The sequence below is a fragment of the Anabrus simplex genome, chromosome 10 (assembly GCF_040414725.1).
Source record: "Anabrus simplex isolate iqAnaSimp1 chromosome 10, ASM4041472v1, whole genome shotgun sequence".
In the NCBI taxonomy this organism is placed as follows: Eukaryota; Metazoa; Arthropoda; class Insecta; order Orthoptera; family Tettigoniidae; genus Anabrus; species Anabrus simplex.
The window spans coordinates 35,523,881-35,549,845 of NC_090274.1; the positions used below are offsets into that span (position 1 = coordinate 35,523,881).

The 25,965-nt window shown below is 40.3% G+C and overlaps 1 protein-coding gene across 4 annotated transcripts in view; it reads right to left on the reverse strand.

The window, feature by feature from the left end:
- Positions 1-13,132: 13,132 nt before the first annotated feature.
- LOC136881759 (alpha-tocopherol transfer protein-like) overlaps positions 13,133-25,965 on the reverse strand; it is a 212,260-nt gene continuing 199,427 nt past the window's right edge. For 3 of the 4 annotated variants that reach the window (XM_067154194.2, XM_067154192.2, XM_067154193.2), the window contains exons 5-7: positions 18,248-18,358; positions 14,003-14,108; positions 13,133-13,317 (exon numbers count right to left, since the gene is read on the reverse strand). In XM_067154194.2, the coding sequence (XP_067010295.2) occupies positions 13,166-13,317; positions 14,003-14,108; positions 18,248-18,358 (369 nt within the window). In that variant the 3' untranslated portion in view covers positions 13,133-13,165. The remainder of the gene's footprint in view (positions 13,318-14,002; positions 14,109-18,247; positions 18,359-25,965) is intronic. The other variant, XM_067154196.2, reaches the window with a different exon arrangement.

Consider the following 25,965-nt stretch of genomic DNA (forward strand, 5'->3'; position numbering starts at 1 on the left):
TTGATTGATTGATTGATTGATTCCAGATCACTCCCAGCTCCTTTCCATTGTTTGCTAGTTTCGTCAACAGACCGCCAGGGCTATTGTTTTTGATCACTGCTGGCCCTGTCCATATTGTTACTACTCTCTATCGAATTAGTCAATTCCTCCTGGCAACCACACCTCGGCTCTTGCTGTCATAATAATAATAATAATAATAATAATAATAATAATAATAATAATAATAATAATAATAATAATAATAATAATACGAATCTATGGCCTCAGCTTCCGTGTGCAGGCATTTAGATTCGATGCCATCTGGGCTACCTGCGTGCCAATTATGACGTAACGTTTTACTCTTCTAGAAGACAGAGGAGCGGACTTCTGCAGGGCCATCTATATTCTTCTTTCTGGCCTTTTCCCACCTACTTAGGGGTCGGCATTTCGAAGTGAGTTAGACTAGTTTTACGGTGAGATGCCCTTCCTGACGAAAACCCCATGTGGAGGTATGGAAATCAGAAAAAAGTTTACAAACCTCCTATATACTAATAATGCTAAAATACGAATAAAGGATATTTCTGTTGCTAAGTTCTTCCGTGTTGTACCGTGTTGTTGTTTACTGTACATTTCGTACAGTTCGCTGAAGTTTTGTGGGGTTTCGATGCCTGTAACTAACTTGGGCATAACACATAAAATTCGTTGTTTAGCGTATGGAAAAAAGGTATGCATGCATGGGTTGGCTATCCTGATTTAGATATAAATTCCATGAAAAGTTTCCAGCGCGCTCGTTGGATGTGTATAGTTTTGTTTATGTTAAACTTTGTATTACTTGGATATTGTCACTGAAAGTTTTATTTGGAGTGTTGTGTCGTACAGAAGTGTTGTTTTAATTGTTTGGTGAAGTATTTCATTAAATAATATAAATAATGCCTCTCACAAGGAAGTTTGGTAAGAATGAGTTCAAGGGAAACCAGTTTCATACAGAAAGTGTTGTTATCACATGAACCTAACCAAACATATCGCAGTTCTTTCGGAGATGTGTATGGAGAGTGATGGTGGTGACCAGTGGCGACCGGTCAATACGTGCTACCGGGCTCCAGCACGTAGTTTGGAAGTGTAAGGAATTAATTATATTCAGTACAATTATTCTGCGCCTCTGTGGTGTAGTGGTTAGCGTGATTAGCTGCCACCCCCGGAGGCCCGGGTTCGATTCCCGGCTCTGCCACGAAATTTGAAAAGTGGTACGAGGGCTGGAACGGGGTCCACTCAGCCTCGGGAGGTCAACTGAGTAGAGGTAGGTTCGATTCCCACCTCAGTCATCCTGGAAGTGGTTTTCCGTGGTTTCCCACTTCTCCTCCAGGCGAATGCCGGGATGGTACCTAACATAAGGCCACGGCCGCTTCCTTCCCTCTTCCTTGCCTATCCCTTCCAATCTTCCCATCCCTCCACTAGGCCCCTGTTCAGCATAGCAGGTGAGGCCGCCTGGGCGAGGTACTGGTCATCCTCCCCAGTTGTATCCCCCGACCAAGAGTCTGAAGCTCCAGGACACTGCCCTTGAGGCGGTAGAGGTGGGATCCCTCGCTAAGTCCGAGGGAAAAACCGAACCTGGAGGGTAAACAGATGATGATGATGACAATTATTCTGGTACCTTTTCTTTGTTTTGAGTACGGTATGAGTTTGTGTTTTTGTGAAAATCAGGGCGAGATCTGTCGAACACCTAGCGGCGATGTTCCGTACTTAAGTAGACTCTGAGATCAGAAAAATAATAAAATGGCAGATATTGCCGATGCAGTTAATTTTGTAGACGAAATTGAAGAGATCCCGCGGAACCCACGGTTGCTAGACTTACTAGACTAGTCTAGTAACCGAGGCGGAACCTGGCTCGTGCTCACGAGAAATGAGCTCGGGCGTGTAGTAGAGATGGCTGAAAAATAACGTAGCAGTTACTTTGTCCCAGTTACATGTCTGTCACTGTTACAAATGTAACGAGGACGAGAAATAACAGGTTATCGAGTAACGACAACGGAAAAACATACTAGTGAAAACAGTAACTGGGAAGTGGGGACCAGTCACTAGTAGCAGCTTGCACACTAGTAGCACCTTACAGACACAGAATGTGACCTTCAGATAGTACGCATGTCTTCCAAGTGAGAGCGGTTTCGTAGGAGATTGCTTTAAGTTCCTGCTGTCATCTGGTAGTGGTAACTAAGTGTAAACTGTTATCACACATTCAACTGTTCGTGCAAGGCTACCTACATTATAATATTATAAGTTTCACCCGTATAATTTTTCTTGTACCATAAATAAATTATTATGCTAACTTTCCATACTGAACTGATATTATAGAATGAACGTAGATAAAATGCATTTTGTAATACTATTTCACTTTGACATCATTATAATTGAATAAACCTGACCCCGCCGGGAATCGAGCCCGGGACCGCCAGGTGACAGGCGGGCCCGTTGCCCCCTACACCGTGGAACACAATGAGCACAATTGTTTGAATATTCATAACAAGTACAATAAACATTTCAGATTGTCATGAATGAAACGAACGTGATAACGTCTCTTCACCCACTTAAGTTTTTATTAATTCATTTCACACAATCCATTATAACAAAATAACACATTATCGGTTCTTCATTTTACTTAAACGATCCTCTTGTACCGGTTTGTGCAAGGTTTGGCAGACAGATCATCATGTTTTCTTGTCTTGCATCCTTAACTGGGGAATTGTCAAACTCACTCCTCTAGATTTCAGAAAAAGATGCTATGTTGTCTTCTCATTTCATCCTCTGTCTGCCTCTTGATAACTTTATAGCAAATTGGAATGCGTGTTTTGCTGTTCAACAGTGTGTGTAGTGATGCGTGCGCGCATGTGTGAGTGAATGAATGGCAATTTGCAACACAGCTGTAAGGGGACAAGCTTGAAGCCGTGACCAGGCTGTGACCAGTAAAAGGTGAGTAACGTTGGACGTTAAACGGGGACAAGCTTGAAGCCGTGACCAGGCTGTGACCGCACAGAACACCAATGTGTGACCGGTAAAAGGTGAGTAAAGCCTCATTCACAATGCAAACGTAACCGTAAACTTAACGACGTAACGTAACCGTAAAATTAACGTAAAATTTGTGGTATTCACAATGGAGGAACGTAACATTAAAGTAAGGAGTATACAGCAGCCAATCAAAACACTGCCATGTTATTTAGCACGAAAGGCGAGTTTTGGGCTATCTCGCAGTTTTATATTTCAATACCTCGATGGAATCAAACAACGTGGTAGCGGAATTCATATTACTTCAAACATATATTGCTTTGCTCCTGGGAGCTGTGTAGGCCTACGGTACCTGAAAAGGAGATCTAAACAACGGTGCAGAAAATGGGTTCATCCCTTGAATCAAAGAAGGTTATCTCAGGGCGATTTCGGTAATCTACTGTAAGAAATGACCCTCATCAGTTCGTTTTGGACATGCGGATGAAACCTGAACTGTTCGCCTTTCTTACGATTCGCTTCCCCTTTTCTAATAAAAAGAAATGTAAGGTCTCCTTTACCGACATCTATGCCCCTATCTATCACACTCCGATGAGATGTTTGGATCTATTTGTTTGGATGATATCATTTTCGTAAACCAGTAGTGCGTCATAACGTTAAGAAATATACAGGGATACTGTTTTATTTATGACAGGGATTGTCTCGTCCGTTCGCCAGAGCTGCGAGCTTGTCTCCCCCCATTTACCGTCAGATTTCATTGCTACAAGATATTTATTTCCACCTATTACTTTTTCGGTACAGCGTATTTGTAATTCTTTTTCCTTCTATCATACATACACACAAAGATAATTTTGAAAGAGAAGTACAAGCGTTTCGTCGAAAGACGTCATTATATCGTGCACAACACACAATGTTTACCTCTGCTGTGATTGGCTGGTTCTTAAAGTTAACGTAAAATGAACCGCAAGAGCTTGGAGTTTGCAATCCCTTAATTTTACGGACTCGCAGTTAAGTTTACGTCGGCGCATTGTGAATGGTTCCATTAGATAAGATGGCCGCTAACTTCTAAGTTAACGTTAATTTTAAGTTTACGTTACGTTACGTTTGCATTGTGAATGGGTCTTAACGGTGGACGTTATTTTTCACTGATACTTTTCACAATTACTTTATTGTAACAGTGACAGATGTAGCAGTTACACAAAAATAACAGTTTGTCACACCTCTAGCGTGTAGCCTGAAGGAAGCAATACGCAGGCGCAGCCAAGTTTGAAACACCCCGTAGCCGGTGGAGTCAACACCACCTAGATATAAGGCCTGAGCACGAAACCAAGATGGCTGACAATAGAGGCAATCATCATAATGTCACTATGGCATCTTACCATATGTTTTAATTGATCTGGCTACTTAAACCTCAAAATAATTACCCCAAACCCTCATTCTTTCATATAAAAGTCACTTACACCTGTAAGAAACCTTTCTGAAAAAATTAGGGATAGTTGGTACACAAGGTTTCTAAATAATGCTGAAATTCAAGTGAGGTTCAAGAATTAAGGGAATGGCAGAATACCGAAATTCATAATAAATGTTTTATTTTGTCCCCCCACCCACAAAAAAAATAATTGAAAGCAACAACACACTTATTTACATAAATGCAGATTTGCATGAAATTCAGTTCTGTTGACAAATAACACGTTTCTTCCTCGTCAATACATTCTTTGACATGGAACTTTTTTTCTTACAATAATTATTCAAAAGAATGTTTGTTGAAGTCCATACCAGTTTTCTACAAACACATTCTGATGTATGTCTGTTATTGCACATATCTGGTTCCCACAAAAGTTCTTTATCATGAATAATTTTCATTGTACTCTCATATGCAACCTCCCTATGATCATTTACTAAAAGAAACTCTGTTTCAAAATCTGTACATAATTTTGTTACTACCAGATAATTATGTATTATTACATTGATAACAAACATTTCAGGGAACACAAGTCTATCCCTACTCTTATTTCTAATTAGATTATATGCCTCATCTTCAGCATCAATGAAGTCCTCAGTAACAAGAATTCCTTTACAGTGTTCACATTTCAAATATTTTGAGACACTATAGCAACAATAACCTGCTAAATAGACTAAAATTGGCATGTCATTGTTACAGTTTTCAATATCGTGTAAACTTATATGTACATCTATGCTCTTACACAATGAATTATCAAAATCCAAAAAGGCAGAGGATTCAGGAGGCGGGTCAGAGAACTCATCTACTTCAATCTCCCCAAATGCGTTTGATCTTATCTTTAGAGTCAGTGATGACAATAACCTTAACTTCTTTTCAACTTGAAACAACTGCCTCACAGAAATATTGTACTGCCCTCCTGCAAGCTGCCTATATTTCCCAAACTTGTCCTCTAAGATGTCTGTTTGAAATTTTCCTAATAGGACATATGCAAAATTAAGTTTTGACAAACAATATTCTATCAACATCAACAATCCTTCAGTTGTCAATATCAAAGCAGCCATTGTTTCAGATGATAATGGACCTTTTCCACCTAGATCTCTCCACTTTACTAGCCATTGTAGGAATTTCTTCAAATATTGAAGCCCTTCCCCTGAATTCGAAGAGACTGGACACATTAAGCTGTTGTTGAGCCTTACCCCTTTACCTGGTGTTTTGACATTGACAACAGCCCACCAATCTGTTATTATTTTGATATATGAGGCTGTTTCTTTACAATATGGTAGCTTACACTTTTCACCGAACACTTTCAGCCCTTCTATAACATTGTCATTGAACACTTGCAGAGCTAATTTTACATTCTGTCTTTCAAATGATGAATGTTATCTATTCTTCGGACCACCTTTTGAGCAGACTAAAGCGGAAGTGAGTGTATAGACCAGGGGATGGCGCGGGCGACAGGGGCAGCGCCTACGGTGTTGTCACACTGTAGGTGAGGGGGCGAGGGGGGTGTGCTCCTCAGAGCGAGTTTTGGCAATGGTGCAGTCAATGCGGAGCTGCCATACTTACTCACTCTGTGGATGTCTTGAACACGTGGGTTTAGTTCCAATCATAGTCTGTTTAAAACAGCAGTGAGGGAATTTTATCAGTGTGCTTCGCTTTTACAAAAAGAATGTATGTGCGTATTGTGTGCTAATTCATAATTCTTGTAGTCCCTTGTACGTTTGTAGGTTTCTTCTTACTCGTTATTGGATATTATTGTGCAATGGATCCGAATAAAACTTCAAACTGTTATCAGTTGAACAAGAAACGCAAGATTTTTACGTCCGGCGAGAGAAACATAATTCTGTCTGTTTATAAACATTTCCGAGCGAATAGTATTGACGGCGGGATTAGTTTACCTCGTGTGCTGAACCCGGCTCTGATTCCGACTTGGATGTGCAGCCACTCGATAGTGACACAGATTAATTACTGCGGCACAAGGTAAGCTGACGCTGAAACCTCCTGCATGATGGTAATAATAATAATAATAATAATAATAATAATAATAATAATAGTATAATATGTAATAATATTTTTATAACAATATATTTGTAATAATTAATTTATTGAAATTGGGCTGGACAAAGCGGAGGTGGGACAGGTTTTCGCCTGGATCCCTAACTTCATCTGTCAGTTTCAAGTTAATTCCAGTACAAGTACATAATCCTCACTTCTCTCGCTTATTCATAAATCGCCCGTGAGTAGCAGCTCATTTCAATCAGGAATCAGGCCATATATTTAGATAATAATAGTGAATAATAAATAATAAAATATTAAGTTATATGCAGTATATATATTGATAATAATGATAATAGAATAATTTAATGAATGCAATGCTTACTGTTTATGTCAAAAGAATTCGTTCGCAGTGCTTTAAGCGTGAAATTGTAGTTAGTACATTAAAACTGTGAAAGCCCTGTGGCTCAGGTGGCAGCGCGTCGGCCTCTCAACGCTGGGTTTCGTGGTTCAAATCCCGGTCACTCCATGTGAGATGTGTGCTGGACAAAGCGGAGGCGGGACAGGTTTTTCTCCGGGTACTCCGGTTTTCCCTGTCATCTTTCATTCCAGCATCACTCTCCAGTATCATTTAATTTCATCTGTCAGTCATTAATCATTGCCCCAGAGGAGCGAGACAGGCTTCGGCAGCCGGTACAATTCCTATCCTCGGCGCAGGATGGGGCTTCATTTATTCCATCCGTGACCCGGTCATTGACTGGAAAACAGAGTGTAGGTTTTCACATTTAAAATTTAATTCAGTAAATTAATTGTTTAAAGATGTAAGCCCTTAAAAAAACTATGGGATTTTAACACGCATACGTTAATGTATTAATTATTTTAAATTCATTCGAGGTTCAATCCATGAGCTGTGCTGTATTATAGTGGTGGAGTACAACTTTGAATCGTGCGCCGGCTTATTTGGCAACCACGGCGAGTGTGACGACACAATGACGTCATTTCCGCTTCAGTCTGCTCAAAAGGTGGTCCGGAGAATAGGTAGTGTTGGTGGAGTATACCGTCAACCGGGATCAACTTTCTATGATCCCGTCTATAGTTACTTTTTCTCCCGAAAGGGGGAAGAAATGCTCGATGCCTCTTGCTACCGTGATGTTGAACGTGATAAGCGATTCTGCGACCAGAGAGTAGCATCGTCTGGGCTCAAAAGGTAAAGCGTAACTGGGAGCAATCTATCGCAAACGTAATGTTGTTATTAAGGTAACCAACCAATGCTTATTAAGATATCCATCTTCCTTTTGTGTCAAAAATAAGAAATTCGTACGTGAGTCAAAGAATCTTGGACTGACCCTAAATGTTATCCCGCATTAGAATGTAATTTATGCTGGTAATAGAAGAGGTCTCAATGATTCTGTTGGCAGCACTTTCAGTTGCTTTGTGCGGTGTTTGATCTCGCGATTATATTGTTGGTGCGTGTTTTTCTATCACTGTGTTAGTGCTAAAGTTCATACGGAGATTTATCCAATTATTTATCCACTACAGTGTATATCAAGTGAAATTAAAATAGTGTTCTTAGTGAGGATTTATATTTCCATCATCCTATTTGGGAAGTGAGTATACAGCATAAATAGTGTGGACAGTTTGATGAAAGAACCATTTTCTAGGAGAACATTAGAAGAAAAAGTGAACATAAAAATTATAGGTCGTCCCACTCCAGTCTTAAATTTAACTCAGAAGGCTTCGAGAGGGCAAAATTCCAGTTATATCAGGCATTTCAACTGTAAAGTTCACGACAATAAGAGTTGGATATGTGGCTGTGATATAAGAAATGCTTTGTTTTGTTTTCCTTGCGTCTTATTTGGAAATAATGATATCTGGAGTACGATAGGTGTTAAGGATCTGGGGCATTTAAACGAGTATATGAAGAAGCATTCGTCGAACAGAAAACACATCAATAATGTAGTGGACCTAAGTGCTCTAGGAAATGTGAATATTGCAACAGAACTTAGTAGGGCATATTACGACAATTTGCAGAGACATAATACAGAAATAGCGAAGAATATGTATATTTTGTCTAAAATAATTGATTGTGTAAAATTGTGTGGGGCATTCGAACTAGCTTTACATGGTCATGATGAGTCTTCCGTATCTGAAAATCCAGGAGTGTTCTTGGGATTAGTTGATTTTATGAGCAGTCTAGACAGTGCCATTAAGGAACACATGGAATCCAATAAGGTATTTAAGGGCACATCAAAAACCATCCAGAATGAATTGCTAGACTGTATGCTGGAAGTCTGCCGTGAAAAGATACTGGAGGAAATACATAACTCTAAGTACACTGCTATCATGGCAGATGAAACTACTGACGTTTCTGAAGAGCTACAGTTAGCAATTGTGTTCAGATACGTATTAAATGGACAATCACTTGAAAGATTTTGGGGATCCTTTAATCAGATGGACAAACTGCAGATGCAATATCTGAGTGCATACTGCAGCAGATCAATACCATTTTTCGGGTTAATCCAGATAAGATTATCGCCCAAACTTACGATGGAGCATCTGTGATGAGTGGTGAAAGAGGTGGAGTTCAAAAGAAAATCAAAGCTCACTATCCCCTAGACAATTAAATTCACTGCTACGCTCACCAGCTCAACCTCGTATTAGAGCACGCGGCCTCTCAAGATCAAGCTGCGCGCGTATTTTTCTGTAACCTATCTGCATTTCCTGCATTCTTTTCCAGATCTCCTCAACGTCTGGCAGCTTTGAAGAAAGTGGTAGCACGAAGAATTCCAGGATGTTCATCAACAAGGTGGAACTTCAAGTCTAGAACCGTCAATGTCGTGCATGAAAACAAAGATGATTTGTTGCAATGCCTTCTGGACCTGGAAAAGTCGAAATTTGTAAGAACAGTTCAAGAAGCACGTGGACTCAGACACAATTTGGAGGGCGAAGAGTTCTTAGTTTGGCTGTCATTCTTTCACAGAATAATGCGTCATGTGGATATTTTGTACTCCCAGCTACAAGCAAGATCGACAGATGCAATAATAATAGGAAAAGCTGTTGGCATTTTTAAGAAGACTGTTGCTTCAGCCAGGGATTCTGTCGATAAAATAGCAAATGAAGTTTCTTCAGAAATGCCACAACGCAAAAAACGCAGAACGGAATACTATAGGACGGATGTTTGTGATCGAATCACTGAAGAGTTAGATCGTAGATTTGAGTCTCTTTCTTATTTAGAGGTTGCAAATTTATTAGATTCGATTAATTTTAGCGAATATTCAAAACAGTTCCCTGTAAAAGGAGTTAACACTGTGCGTGACGTATGCAGACTCCCAGACAAGAATAGACTAATGACTGAGCTCAGCGTTCTGTATGAAAGAACTGATTTCAGAGAAATTGACGGTGGAGTTCCTTTGCTTCAACTGATCCTGAAGAACAAACTGCAAGATACCTTCGCCCAGATAACAGAATTGCTCCAGGATTTTGATTACGATTCCAATGACTACTTCCGAACCAGAAAGATGCTTTTCGAATCTTAAAAAGGATTAAAACGTTCATTCGAAATACTATGTGTCAGGAACGGTTGAATGCATTAGCGATGCTATCAATCGAGAAAAAGCTTATCTCGGAAATAAAGGACTTTAACCAAAAGGTGATCGACAAGTTTTTCAGCAAGAAATATCGCCGTATGGACTTCCTATTTCACCATTAGGTGAGTAAAAACAATCTTTATCGAAATAAATATTTATCTCGTAGACAATTGTCGAAGTATTCATCTGCTTCCAAATTAATGTTGTTTTTGTTTGTTCTGTATTATAAATTGTGAGAAAAGCTGTTAAAATTATTATTATTATTATTATTATTATTTTATTATTAACAAGTTTGAAGTAACTTATGAGTTGTTCATCATGGCAATATGCAGATTGAAAACAGCGTATTTAGCGATTTTTGTACCACGTAGGACGATTTTTTCACGAGCCGCCACTGGTGGTGACCATTGGTGTGGTTACTGATATCTGACAAGCCATATGCGCATTAACGTTCACCTCCTGAGACAGTAATGCTTGCCATTAAACCAGTTTCCAGGTATCTTGCCAAGTGTTTGCATGGGGGCACCCAGAATCCCATTTGGAGTTTTAAACACTGCATTTGAGAGAGAGAAAAAGGTTTTGTAAGACTATTTATTCCCAATAAGGGTGTTTTAGATGCAGTAATCTGCTTCAATGGTGGCGTAAGAGAGCTTTGGTATAAAATGTGGGCACAACATGGAAAATGTTGTGTCTACGAGAAGAGACAGGAATCAGAAGAGGGCAAAGGAAGACACAGATTCGCATAAAGATGTGGATTATGCAGCTGGGATGTTCTAAAATTAAGGTAGGCCCTAAATGTCCGAAAAAATACAGCATACTTTTGTCAGCTGCTTTCTGTAGCCATATATTTTTAATGTAAAGGTACCAAATAGCTATGAAACCATTTGAGCTAGACGCCTATTATTTTCAACATGTGCTTAAATAATAGAGTTTTTGAATTTTAATCTATAATCATTTCCAAAATATAATAGCAGGCTGAGAAAAAAATGAATCCAGTCATAAACAGCGAAACAAAAGGCAGCCAGGAGGCCATGATGGTTAAGGCTAGTCTACTGTATATTGTCTGACACCGTGGTTAGCCGGTTCGAGTCCCGTTGAACAAAAAAAATTCTCCATCAGAATGTTGGCCGGAAGGGAAGGAGGGGTAGTGATATACAATTTCTAATCATTCGATTGCGTGCGAAAAACCTGGATTAAATTCCAATTATTTTTTCAACTTGCTTTACGTCTCACCGACGGAAGGCAACAAATAGGGAATCTGCCACCTAGGTGATTGCCCTAAATGCTCCGTGGTCGCCAGCCCATACTCCCAAAATCTTTTAGTCGCCTCTTACGACAGGCAGGGATACCGTTGGTGTTATTCTACCACCCCCACCCACAGTGGGAAACAATCTGACTCGGATCTGCAGACTTAACCCAGACAGAGAGAGAAAATATTCGAAATACGGACTCGTGATTATATTGTAATTTTCTCTATCCCTTCTTAACTGTAACTGAAGAGAAAGGGAGAGGACCACACTTCGAAGAATTAAGGTATCCCCAAAACAGAGGTACTGTGTAGAGATGAGAAGAATGCAAGAATGAGGAATGTAGTCTGCAAGCACGAACTTCCTGTTCTGCCCAGACAGATCGGCTCTTATCTTATCGTATCTGCTACACGAAAACATTGACTCATACTTTGCAGTTTGCTGGATTACAACTGACAAGATCGAAGAGCTACCAGTAGAAGATAATATCAAGTCGCCTGGGTAGTAGCGGAGTTGCTATGGTAACAATTGCGTCACTGGCTCTGCTGGTGTAAACCCCTTCGCCCCGTGCCTCACCGGGCATGTGCATTCTTCTGATCTCCCAACAATAACGATCACCAAGGGTACCTACGTCGCGGTCAAAAGTTAGTCAAGAGTTGAGCAAGGAAAGTCGGGTAGGGTAGATTAAACTCAAAAGCCTGATGCAAGTAAGGGGAAGTAATACCAGAATCAACTGGAGGCCTCATGATCACAACCCCATATTTCAACGTTGAAATCATATCGTCCACGCACAAGAGAAAGTTTGACTGGACTCAAATCCACCTTCTTGCCAACTAAGTCATTTGTATTAGACAAATAGCATAGAAATCACTTCAAATATATCCAAGAGTTTTGCCTGTACATTGCTCAGATATAACGAAGAATAGTATTTCTGTATCGGTCATGTCATGTCCATCTGTCTGTCTGTCTCTGTGTATGTACCTATGCACATCACGAGAAAATGGATGAAGAGAATTTAATGAAAATCGGTATGTAAAGTCAGAGAATAAGGCTCTACAGTTTAGGCTATGAATAATTTTATTCACGCTGGATGAAATGGTAGTTTAGTGGAAAGAGCCTAAAATTTAATTTTTGAAGGTCTATGCTATTAGTCCTACCGAAAAGTGGTACATAACAAAAGCTATAGTGAATGCAATTTCCGATCATTTATGTATTATACAGTTTTAGCGCACCAAGTATGATAATAGAATTGTTGAATTTATACTTTTGTTGCCTAGTGCATATCAACGCCGAGCATTGCCAACATAGAAATATTGTTCAAGCAAGCAAGCAAGCTTATAAAACTGATCAACAATAACATGACATTGACCATTTTCTGTTATTATTTGTCTCTTCTGATGCTACTCATCTCCGATAGATGGACTCACTTGTGCGTCCCGAAAAGACAACATGCCTGAATATTGGTGGAAAAAAGCTGGGGAATTACATCTTTGCACCTGCTATGTCATTGTCCCGTCAACGACACCTACTACAGTTAGTCTATGTATAAGTATGGCAGGCAAATTTTTGAATCGAAAAGAAATATAGGCTACAGCCATGTTGATATATTCCTTTATTGAATTCAGTTTATTAAGAAATATATCAGGAATAACATTTTAGTATTCTATGTTCCTCTATATTTTACAATTATTGAAGCAAGTAGGAATCAGTTTTTAGCTCATCCGATTTATTTACATTCAGCCAGTCCCAAGTTTGGAAAAAAAAGAGGAGAAAAATTTTGCTGCTGAAACCAACATTCTGGTGAGTTGCCTTGTGTTTAATAATATCCCATTTAGAATATGTCTGTAGTATTAATTGACCAAAAAGTCTTTGCTTTAACCCACTTTATTTAGTTATTTCTCTCAGTCCACAGAAAGTTTTCGGAATGATCCTTCGAAACCAAACATTTCGTCGTATGACTTAGGTTTTCCAGGTCTTTTGCTCTCGTCCACCTTGCGATTGTCGTCTTTACTGAACCAGTCTCTGTATTCTATTATCTTCTTATTCCATTTCTCTGTGAACAGAAAACAACACAAGCATCAAATTATTGAAATTTATTGGGAAACTCAGAGGAAAGTTATTATAGATGCTAGAAAGACCTGAAGGAATTAGGATCACCAAATCTACTGGACCGAGACGAAATCAGAAAAATCACACTATTACGGGGTTTTGGGGATAATGAGAGAAAGTCTAACCGACTGTGTGGTCCCTGCAACGGAAATACTCATTCATTTCATGTGAAGAAACACTGGGCTAAAAGAAAAAGCCAACAAATGTTGAATCCGCGTGGTCCTAAGTGACCCGTTCGCGAAGAAGAAGAAGAAGAAGAAGAAGAAACCAGTATAGGTGAGGTGCAAGGAAATTATGTGTGGGAATTTAAAGAGTAGGTTCCTCTAGTGTACAGAAGAGAAATAGGTTATATCAATCTAGGTTAGGAAATGCTTAATTTCTGAGTTATCCGTCTTTTAAGTATGAATATTGCACTTCAAAATCGGTTGCCATGACTAATTACTGAATTTGCTCCTCAGAGGACGCTGGCTGTGCAATTCACCTGACCATAACCCAGCCAGAAGTTTTCTACATACGGAGAACTACTCACCTAAGAATTATGTTATTGGCTTTACGTCCCACTAACTATTTTTCGGTTTTTCGGAGACGCCGAGGTGCCGGAATTTTGTCCCGCAGGGAGAACTACTCACCTAGAAGATCTCGAAAGGGAGGTTCTTCACCACCGTAGTCCTTCGGGAATATTTCACGAGGTACCGAGTCGAACAGAGTACCAAAACCATCGGTGTGAACATGTATCTGCAGGGGAAAGAAAATGCGATTGCTTTATAAACATGGTAACGAATTACTAAATTTATTCACAATCAATTATAATAAATATTTAAAAACTATGAGGAGGACGAACAAGTATGTTTTATTGTTTAAACCTATTGCATCCTTCGTACCATCTCCTTGATTTTACCCATACCTTCATTTTTCGATTGCTCAGATCTTTTCCACATCCTTCTCGGATTACAGACGATTATAATTGTTACGGAGTTATCCGTGGAAGGTAGAGGTGAAAGAAGGTGCGGGCTGGAATGGGTCTAACTACAAGGCCGAAAGATTAATTAAAATTTAAATAAAGGTTATATTTTCAATAGACAACAAGATTTAACAAATTTTCACTAGGTGAAATAACAATGAAAAGCCAGGTTCAATTATAACTTTACAAACGAAAGCACAAGTTAAGGTGTCTTTACAAATTCTGGGTTTCAAGCCCCAATTTCACAATCCTTGAGCAACTAGCCCAACTTTACCAAGGCACACATTTTATCCAAAGGGGCAGAAAACCCCTTCATTCAAGGAACCTTTGCTCCAAAACCATATCAGGCCTCCTAGAGGCACTTTTACCATATATGAAAGAGCTGACCCGCTCTAAAATTTTTCAAGCCTATTAAAGGCAATATCAGACTTTTACACATGATTGCCATCAAGGCAAAACTTATAATGAAACGGGGGTATCTAGTACCCAGCCTACTGGGCCTAAATAGAAAATGAACAGGTTAAATTAAATGGCCCTAAACGCAAAAAGAATGGAGGCGTGTACCTGCACTCCTACCTGAATACTTGTTAAAACCTAAGGGGCACTAGGCCGATTAAACAGGGGCTATTTCCACACTAGGGAGGTGACTCGTATAAGAAATTTTTAATACCTTAAGAGTAGAAAATCGGTTGTGAAAACGTAGTCACCTCAACTCAAATGAAGGGGAGCTCGAGAGTGTAAAGCACTCTCTATCCCCGATTTACAGTTAAAGTAATAAGAAATTTTTACATAAGCCGGTACCAAGTTACATTTTTAGCTAGGTAGGTTACAATTGAAAAGGTTTCGGATCTTCCCCGAGGGCTAAACTTCTGAGCTAGCAAGAAATAAAGATGTTAAAAGGCCATTATCTTTGTTGAAGAGCTGCTGCCCGAAGGAAGAAGTGCTACCCGCCCCCTGCTATACTTCCATACACTAAGCTAGATGTTGTTAAAGTGGCCGAGAGACAAGAAAATCAGCAGTTTTTATACTCTCGGAGAAGATTCGAGACCTTTCATGAATAATTAAGACACACCCACATGCGTTTATTGGCTAACTAAAATTTACACATCAAAAATTGGGGAAGAAAGACACAATTGGCTGAAAATTAATGACAGAAATTATTGATTGGCTAACTTCAAAACTGGCGAAAAGAAAAGATTTATATTGCCAACCCACAAATGAAAGAACGAAATTTAGTTATAGAAAACTTATGAGTATAAAATATCTTCAAGAAAAGTTCCATCACTTCGCACCAGGGTGCATGATCATAGATTTTGGTAGAGACATCTGTGAGAGAATGACCACACTTCTTGATAATTAGTAAACAAAACAATTCGAAATTAACACAGTGACATCTTCTGATAAACGGTTGAATTAGTTTTAAAGTTCAGAGTTTCAGCTGTAGAGGAGTACTTTAAGGCGGAAAATTCAAATGTGCGGCGTATAGGTGTACCAACCGGTACAATAATCGTGACCATTTAAAACTTAAAATATTTTTAGCCTCGCCCCCAAGTGACTGCCATTTTCTCTTGTCCCAAACTTGTTCCTTTCCTCCACTGACATCCTGAACATCCCGTATGGTTTGATCTCTCCAGTGAAGTCTTGGTGTACCCTAGAGAAATGCAGATGTACACTGACTGACAGAGCAAATGCAACACCAAGAAGGAGTGGTTCGAAAGGGATGAAAGTTGGGGAAAAAACAGAGACGGCACGGACGAATAATTGATGTTTATTTCAAACCGATATGCAGGTTACACAATGCGCACGGCATCGACTCAGTAGGATGTAGGACCACCGCGAGCGGCGATGTACGCAGAAACACGTCGAGGTACAGAGTCAATAAGAGTGCGGATGGTGTCCTGAGGGATGGTTCTCCATTCTCTGTCAACCATTTGCCACAGTTGGTCGTCCGTACGAGGCTGGGGCAGAGTTTGCAAACGGCGTCCAATGAGATCCCACACGTGTTCGATTGGTGAGAGATCCGGAGAGTACGCTGGCCACGGAAGCATCTGTACACCTCGTAGAGCCTGTTGGGAGATGCGAGCAGTGTGTGGGCGGGCATTATCCTGCTGAAACAGAGCATTGGGCAGCCCCTGAAGGTACGGGAGTGCCACCGGCCCCAGCACATGCTGCACGTAGCGGTGGGCATTTAACGTGCCTTGAATACGCACTAGAGGTGACGTGGAATCATACGCAATAGCGCCCCAAACCATGATGCCGCGTTGTCTAGCGATAGGGCGCTCCACAGTTACTGCCGAATTTGACCTTTCTCCACGCCGACGCCACACTCGTCTGCGGTGACTATCACTGACAGAACAGAAGCGTGACTCATCGGAGAACACGACGTTCCGCCATTCCCTCATCCAAGTCGCTCTAGCCCGGCACCATGCCAGGCGTGCACGTCTATGCTGTGGAGTCAATGGTAGTCTTCTGAGCAGACGCCGGGAGTGCAGGCCTCCTTCAACCAATCGACGGGAAATTGTTCTGGTCGATATTGGAACAGCCAGGGTGTCTTGCACATGGTGAAGAATGGCGGTTGACGTGGCGTGCGGGGCTGCCACCGCTTGGCGGCGGATGCGCCGATCCTCGCGTGCTGACGTCACTCGGGCTGCGCCTGGACCCCTCGCACGTGCCACATGTCCCTGCGCCAACCATCTTCGCCACAGGCGCTGCACCGTGGACACATCCCTATGGGTATCGGCTGCGATTTGACGAAGCGACCAACCTGCCCTTCTCAGCCCGATCACCATACCCCTCGTAAAGTCGTCTGTCTGCTGGAAATGCCTCCGTTGACGGCGGCCTGGCATTCTTAGCTATACACGTGTCCTGTGGCACACGACAACACGTTTTACAATGACTGTCGGCTGAGAAATCACGGTACGAAGTGGGCCATTCGCCAACGCCGTGTCCCATTTATCGTTCGCTACGTGCGCAGCACAGCGGCGCATTTCACATCATGAGCATACCTCAGTGACGTCAGTCTACCCTGCAATTGGCATAAAGTTCTGACCACTCCTTCTTGGTGTTGCATTTGCTCTGTCAGTCAGTGTAGGTACTGTGGGTGTGAGTGGTCATTAAGGAATATGCGGCAAGAATTAGAGAGTTTGAGGGAAATAATTAGATTTCTAACAGAGGACAGGAATGAAGGTAGTTCCCCCTTCAAACACTGTACAGGGTAGGTTAGTTTAGGTTAGGTTAGGTTAGGTTAGGTTAGGTTAGGTTAGGTAGACAAGAGGGAGGGGAATTTAGAGGGCACGTTGTGGTAGACAGTGACCATCTCCGAACACTTCCTCTACAGTAGACAAACTGTCCTTAGACGCGGTAACATAATGTCAGAGGTCTCCCAGACGTGCATAGAAACCTGGCGTGAGGTCAGAGCGACTATAACGCTCCACAAAACGTGGCAGTTGAAGGAACGGACAAGGCAGTGTGAGCCAATCAGCGAGCTGTTACGGTTCACTGTGGTGGTGTTATTCAAATCATCATGGCCTCAGTTACCCTCTTAGGAAAAGAACAGAGAACACCCTACAACACAACACAGTACGGAACTACCCCTTCGTTTACCTTTCTGCATTTTATTACACCCTACATTCATTATTCCATTTAACTAAATGAAAGGGGCAAGTCCATATTTAATTCATGCGGTGGCCGATATACGCACGCAGCGTATATGCCGAGCGCCCGCGAGACGAAAACCCAGCGTGAGCACGGCTGGGATAGCAGATAATATATTTAGAAGAGACTTTTAACACGAATGAATACCTTGGAAGAAATTCATAAGCAAATATCAACGTTTGAAGATACGTACAAAATGTTGAGTGTAAAAATAATTCTTTGTAACTTGGCCCAACTGTTTAATACCATTTGAACTTACCCTGTCGGCCAGTTTCTTCTTCAAGAATGGCTTGAAGAGACTTAATATTTTATCGATGAAAGGTGGGGCAAAAATAGCATGGACTGCCTTCATTCGAATCGGAAACGCTTCCTAGAAGAAGAAAACACATAACGCTAAATTACTATAGTAATTTTAATTTTCCTAGGGGTTGATACAAGTTTACGTATATTTCATAATCGTGATACATTTACTTGACATCCCAGGTGACCATAAAGGTCCAGAATACAAATACATTATTAGTATTTTCACATTTCCTGTGGAAGAAACAAACAATAGTTAATCAAAAAAGTGTTAAAACTAAGTCGATGTGAAATTTACTGTTAATTTTGACAGTACAGGTGATTGTGTGAAATTGTCAACAATTCTTCTTAAAATTTTCAGGCAAATTCTGTTTATATCACAATCCTGGAACGCCCTGTGTTCTGTGGCAACTTTCTCGAGCTTCGGAAAGTAGCCATTTTACCATACATGGATTAATAGATGAACTATATCTCACCAAGGTGAGGAATGCCTGGCCAGTATACTGCCACGCTTTCGTCGTTCACTTCCGCCGCTTGCTGAATGTATCGTTCCACAAAAAAGAAAAACGTGCCATCCGGTAACAATTCAATGAATAAAGTCCACGAGAAGCATTTTGTCCCTTGAATAATTTACGTTACCTACTCACCAGGTGAAGATAGCATACACCTTTCGTAACCTAACCTAACCCAACCTAACCTAACTTAAACTAACGTAACCTACAGTATGTCTGATTACCTTAATACGTGCTGTTATCGTAAATCCTGACGTGGCATACGTAAGCAAGTTAATAATTATGTATCTCAGAGCCGTCTACAGTTTACAAGCCGGAGTCATGTAAGTTTGGCAACGTCCAGCGGAGGCGGAGGCGAAAGCGCGAGAGCTATCTGTGTATGTTGATGTGTAGTGAACTTCGTGTTGTGTTTATTTGTATTTTTCATGGATATGTTCGAGTATATGTAACAAGGTAGGTGACTGAGTGACATACGTAGAACCTATTATCGAAATACGTGAAGGCATGCCCGAATTTGGGTTATTAATAACACGTTTCGTGTATTTACAGATGCCCAGAAAATGTTGTGTTCCTATGTGTCGTAGCAACTATGACATCAAAAAGGATGGTTATGTTACCTCATTTAGGTTTCCTTCTGATGAGGAATTAAAACAAAAATGGATTCGTCAAGTTAAGCGGGATAATTGGGAACCTGGGAAGGATTCAGTCGTGTGTATAAAACATTTCACAGATGATAGTTTTTCAAAAGGGGAAAAGTTTTGTGATAGTAAAGGCAATATAACTGTACAACCACCTAAACCTAATGAACTTCTTCCTAATGCATGTCCAACTATTTTCCCAAATTTGCCCAACTATTTGTCATCAAAGAGTGTAAAAAGAAAAGATCCTGAAGATAGGAGACTGGAAATTAAGAGTAGGGAAAACAAGAGGAAAACAGATTTGGAGGAATCAAAGCTTCAAGATGACTTAATAGCTGACTTTAATAATTTAAAATCCCTTCTTCATACCAAAATTGACATGTCAGTATGGCAGATCAGTATCTGTAATGAATTTCTTTGCATATACAGATTAAATCTGGATGATTTGCCAAATATGAGTGATTTACTAAAAATTCACCAGGATATGCATGTGACTGTATATGTTAATAGTTATCAGGTGTCATTCAAGGAAATTAAATGTTTAGCTGATGGTAAAATCTCCAAGTGGTCGCAGCTAAATGAATATTTATTAAATTATACAGGAGCCACTGCTAGTAGTGTTAGTGTTGAATGTGTACAACGTAATGTACTTAAAATGCTTGACAAGCTCATAGAGTTTTGTGAGGTTAGCAGTGAAAGCACAGATTTCTCATCTAACATTGTTTTCTTAAGGGAACAATTCGAACTTTGTACTAAAAGGAAAAAGAGTTACTCAAAAAGTACATTGATTCTTGCCTTGAACTGTCAGTCTCATGCTGCTTATTGTTCTTTGCGTGAGAGTGGTACACTGATATTACCACACCCTAAGTACCTTGAAAAATTAGCAGCAAATTTACAAGTGTCACCTAATTCGGAAAAGGAAAACAGAAACTTTCTTTACCGAGTGACCATGAATTTATCAGACATTGAAAAATATGTAGTTTTAAGTCTTGATGAAATTTATGTGAATCCCTCTCTTGAGTACAAGAACGGAGTACTCATTGGTCAAGCCAAGAATGGCCCTTTACAAGAAGCAAGAACAATACAAGCTTTCATGGTGCATTCTGCATTTGGATCCTTTAAGGAAGTCATCTCTCTCACCCCAGTGAAAGCACAGTCCGGAGATATTTTATTTAACCTGACAATGAATGCTCTGACACTTGTTCAGAATACAGGACTAATTGTTATGTGCATAATATGTGACAACAATAGGATAAATAAGAATATGTTTAGCAGTATGTGTTCATTGTTTGGAAGTGAAAGTCCATGTTGTGTACCAAATCCCCAACACAAGAATTTACAGATATTTCTCATGTTTGATCCTGTACATGTATTTAAGAACATCAGGAATAACTGGCTGAATCAGAAAGACAGAGACAAAACTTTTATTTTCCCTGATTTTGAAGTAGATCAGATTATCCGTAAGGCGTGCTTTAATGATTTAAGGAACCTTTATGTGTACCACAGTCATGCATCCAACCTGATTGCTACAGCTTTTAAACTTAATTATAAAACGGTGTATCCCAACAATCTTGATAGGCAGAAAGTGTTACTTGTTGATAATCTGTTCCATGACACCACCATAGCTGCTTTAAAAACCAGTCAACTAGATTCTAATGCCACTGCAATTTTTTTAGAAATTATTAGTAAGTGGTGGCGTATTGTAAACTTCAAAAGTGTAACTAAAGGAATTTGCAAGAGGGAGCACAATCAAATGCCTTTTACTGAACTAGATGATGACCGCATTAAATTTCTTCAACATTCCTGTGAGTGGGTAAGCAGTTGGGATGATTTAAATTTGGTTCATGGTCACTTAACAACTGACACTTCAAGAGCTTTGGTACATACCACAACTGTCCTGTTAAAAATTATCCAATTTTCATTTGAAACTGTAAAACCAAATTATTTACTGTTAGGGAAGTTTCAGAGTGACAATCTGGAAAGAAGGTTTGGTCAGTACAGACAGCTTAGTGGTTGTAACTACAATGTTACTGCACTTCAAGTTATAGAAAGTGAGAAGAAAATTAGGATTAAGAGTGTTTTGGGCTTGCACTCATCTAGGTATGGAAAAGTGCAGTTTGACTGTAGCCAGTTAGAAATGTCTGATTCCACCAAGACAGATGATATTAGGCTCTATATGGCAGTGATAAAAAAGTTCGACTCACTTTTATCATGTGACATTTCTGATGGGCATTTTGAGATGTCAGGTGTAATATACATTTCTGGGTATGCAGTAAGGGTAATATCCAAAAGGATAAGCTGTGACACATGTTTAGGTCTCCTGCAGTGCAATGAAACAGATGACCCCTATTTTGAAGAACTTCAGAGAGGTGGGTTAGTGGTGCCATCAGATTGTGTTGTGTGTGTTTGTAACAGTGACAGGAATGTTTACCTTGTTGGTGTCTGAAGACTACAAGGAAGACTACCTGGATTGTGGAAATCACAAAGAAGTTCTCTTCTCTCTATCCAGAGCTGCTTTAGGGAGAGATGAAAATCAACAGTTCTGGTTTGAACAGGGTAACTGTGGGCATGACAATAATAGTCTAATAGACTGTTTATTGTCCACATTTTGCAACGTCATATTGAATAATTATAGGAAGCAGATTAAGAACAAGAGTTATGCCAGCAGTGATGATAAAATCAGTAAACGAAGGAAGCTGTCAACACTCCATAAATATTGAGCTTGTGAGTACTGTTCTTTAAAGGGTTTTGTTTTTATGCATGTAAAATGTGTATTTCTAACTTTACTGAGTGCATTTCTTGATTTGTGTGTTTCTTAGTGTCATTTTTCACAGTGTGTATATTTTTCATAACCATCATGTTGGTCTAAGTGCGCTGAATATCATTGAAGTCAATTCAAAGTCGGACACGCCCCCTTTTCTCTCGGCCTCCGCTTGACAGATAGATACAGCGTTGCCAAGCGTACCTTCAGGCTTTAACTGTAGATGGCTCTGATGTATCTTCAATTTTGCTCTAATTGTCTTTAGGTTGGCTCTATAGCGTTGTGTGCTCACCAGCCACTAGATGGCACCATTGATTGTCTACGTTTGTGGTAGGTTTTAGGGTTATCAGATCAGGATGCCCACTGCACAAATGAAATTCGAGCAAGAATAGCCATTGCCAAAGTCTCACTCAACAAGAGGAGGACTCTGTTGACCAGTGAGCCACACCCTCCCTCAAGTAAAAATAAATACGTAGACAAAAAAAGGAGGATAAAAGAGGAAACTGCACGTGAATCACGATCAAGAAGGGCGTATAAATCTGCCCTGAACTGGAAATGTTATTCACCTAATTAGTTCTAGCATAAACTAACACTACTAAGAGTCGAAACCCGAATAAGTGATAAATGAATGTTTATTGAAAAACAACGTTAATTAAAGAATTAATTGAAAAGGAAAACATAAGATATAATAGGGTAATACATACGTATATGGGTTAGCACCAATGACAATTAATCGTGATATCCATATCTCATCAATACGTACATGCACAGTTGCAGAATTACGCAAGGGATCTTAGCATTTTTACTCACGAAGATTTCGCATATAACAATTGCGAGAAGAATAACTAATGAGGGTCAACACATGATTACAAATCGGGAGTACCTTATTCATTCCACCCCCTACTTCTTATCCATTTCCTTTTTTTTTTTTAAACAATACTATGATCTCCTTTCATTAGGATCCCCCACACACCAAGGAGCGCACACACCCCAAAAAAGGGTAGACCAGGTAAAGAATAACCCCAGCGGGCAAAGAGAAAAAGATACATAGGATGAATCAATCAGATAAACACGGGCCATCGTGCGGCCAAGGAACAAAATAAATCAACATGGCGACGCCCAGGTCGAAAAAGATCAGGGCGCGCACCAAATAAGGAGAAAAATAGAACCCGAGATAAAAGGGGCAAATAACGAAAGGTTAAACATAAATTAGATAGGCCGACACTTCCTCATCTAAATACTCGACTCATTCATTCATTAATTCATTCATTCAGCCATACGAACCAATCGCCTCGAGGGCAGATAACAGTGACAAATGGTGCGAATAGATCAATCCAGTCAACTCGTAGAGTGCAATATTACCTAACATCAATGAGGCCAAACGTCAATAGTAGTAGAATGACAACAGCACATGTCGTGGCTTCAAGGCCACGCGTAGATCTGCCACAAACATCGCTGTGTACGGCCATAATAATTCGACGGCCGACACACAGATCATAATTCCAAACGAGAGCAAAGACGTCTCATTGAGAAATTCATTATAATGCACAGAGACTCAGATTATGAATGCACCACTATTATATCAACAACACACTCTCACACACGCCTTCCTCTCTTCGAGTATCAAGACGGGTTACGGTCGGCCAAAAAAGGGAGAAATACAAATACTAAATGGTAGATCACCCACAATATCAAGCATCAGAACACGTTAATCGTGCAGCGATCAGCACGGTTTTAAACTTACGATACATCCATTTGAAAAGCACTAACATAGCTCCTGTGTGTGAGGGTCCCATATTATTATAAGCCACCATCCTCAGAACAGAATATAAACCAAGGAGAAGATAGTTAAAGACTTAGTCGAGAAAAGATCATTAATGTTCTCGACAGAGGGGGCTGTCCTCTATCGATTAAAACCGGAAACACATATAGTAACAGGTCGAAACCAATTCAGTGAAACATTGGTAATAAATTATGGAAACCATGCTGGAGCAGCATGTTTCACCAGGAGGTTGAGCTTGGAACTAAGGAAGATATTGGTGAAGTAGAATTGCACTGTACGCAGCAGAGACCATGAGAAAGAGGGAGAAAAAAAATAGAAAGTTTTGGAATGTGGTGTTGGAGGAAGACGATGTGCTGAGAAGAGTAGGAGAGAAGAAAACGGTTCCGAATACAATTCTTCAGTGGAAGGCCAAATGGATCGGACACATACTGGCCTTTCATTAAGCCAGAGGATCCATCGTCTTCCTTTGGAAGGATCGGAAGGGGAGGACCTATCACCTGGTCTGCTAGATCACCCGATTCGATGCCACTGGACTTCTTCCTACGCGGCTATTTGGAGGATGTAGTGTACGCTCAGCAGCCGGAAAATCCTGAAAGCCTTGGGAACCTTTTTACGGAAGCCTGTGAATCCGTAACACCGACAATGCTACAAAGAGCTACATTTACTGCGCTAACAGGCTGTTGCTGAGTCAAGCGGATTCAAACCCCCAACCATTCTATCCTCGTCCTGTCCTGCTTATAAAACATCCACATAAGCAGCCCTAACGGCCTAGAACAGTGCCCAAAATAAATAAATAAATAAATAAATAAATAAATAAATAAATAAATAAATAAATAAATAAATAAATAAATAAATATTCCCGCCTCAGCCCTCCTCGAAGTGGTTTTCCGTGGTTTCCCACCTCTCCTCCAATTAATTCTTTTCTTAATCTGCTTACCCTCCAGGGTTGGCTTTTCTCCCGAATTCAGTGAGGGATCCCACCTCTACCGCCTCAAGGGCAGTGTCCTGGAGCGTGAGACATTGGGTCGAGGATACAACTGGGGAGAATGACCAGTACCTCGACCAGGCGGCCTCGCCTGCTATGCTGAACAGGGGCCTTGTGATGGGATGGGAAGATTGGAAGGGATAGACAAGGAAGATGGAAGGAAGAGCCCGTGGCCTTAAGTCAGGTAGCATCCCGGTATTTGCCTGGAGGAGAAGTGGGAAACCACGGAAAATCACCTTCCAGGATGGCTGCTGGAGAAAATCGAACCCACCTCTAATCAGTTGACCTCCCGAGGCTGAGTAGACCCCGTTCCAGCCCTCGTACCACTTTTCAAATTTCGTGGCAGGACCGGGAATCGAACCCGGGCCTCTGGGGGGGGGGGCAGCTAATCACACTAACCAGTACACCACAGAGGCGGACATGAAAATCACATATATCAGAATATTAATGAAAGTGTTAGTCTCTTAGCAACCTGCTAAGTACAGAATGTATTGCGGGTTAGTGTAAGCCTTCGCCTGCAATTACTGGAGTGATCATTTAATGATTTGATTTTATGATTACTCAAAGTTGGCTGAAATTAGAGACCTATCAATGTCTCATGATCCACTGGCAGATAATTACGGAGAGAATAAAACAAAACTGAAGCAAATCTGTCCAGTAGAACGGACGGACGAATTTGCCAGACCTGTGTTTAGTAAACTCTTTAAATATATAGATTTTACCTTGAACAACACAACCTGTTTTCGTCATATTTTTTTTAAATAAAATAGTTGTACAACAATTTTCACGAAACATTTTATCCCGAGCAACAGGCATGACGGTCAAAATACATACGGTACCGTACATTGAGCGTAAATAGCAAGACTGGATTTTAAATCAGCTTTTTGCTCCTCCCGACAAGTTACATTTCTGGACATGTGCTCTTTCTTAAATACCTTATTTATTTATTTATTTATTTATTTATTTATTTATTTATTTATTTATTTATTTATTTATTT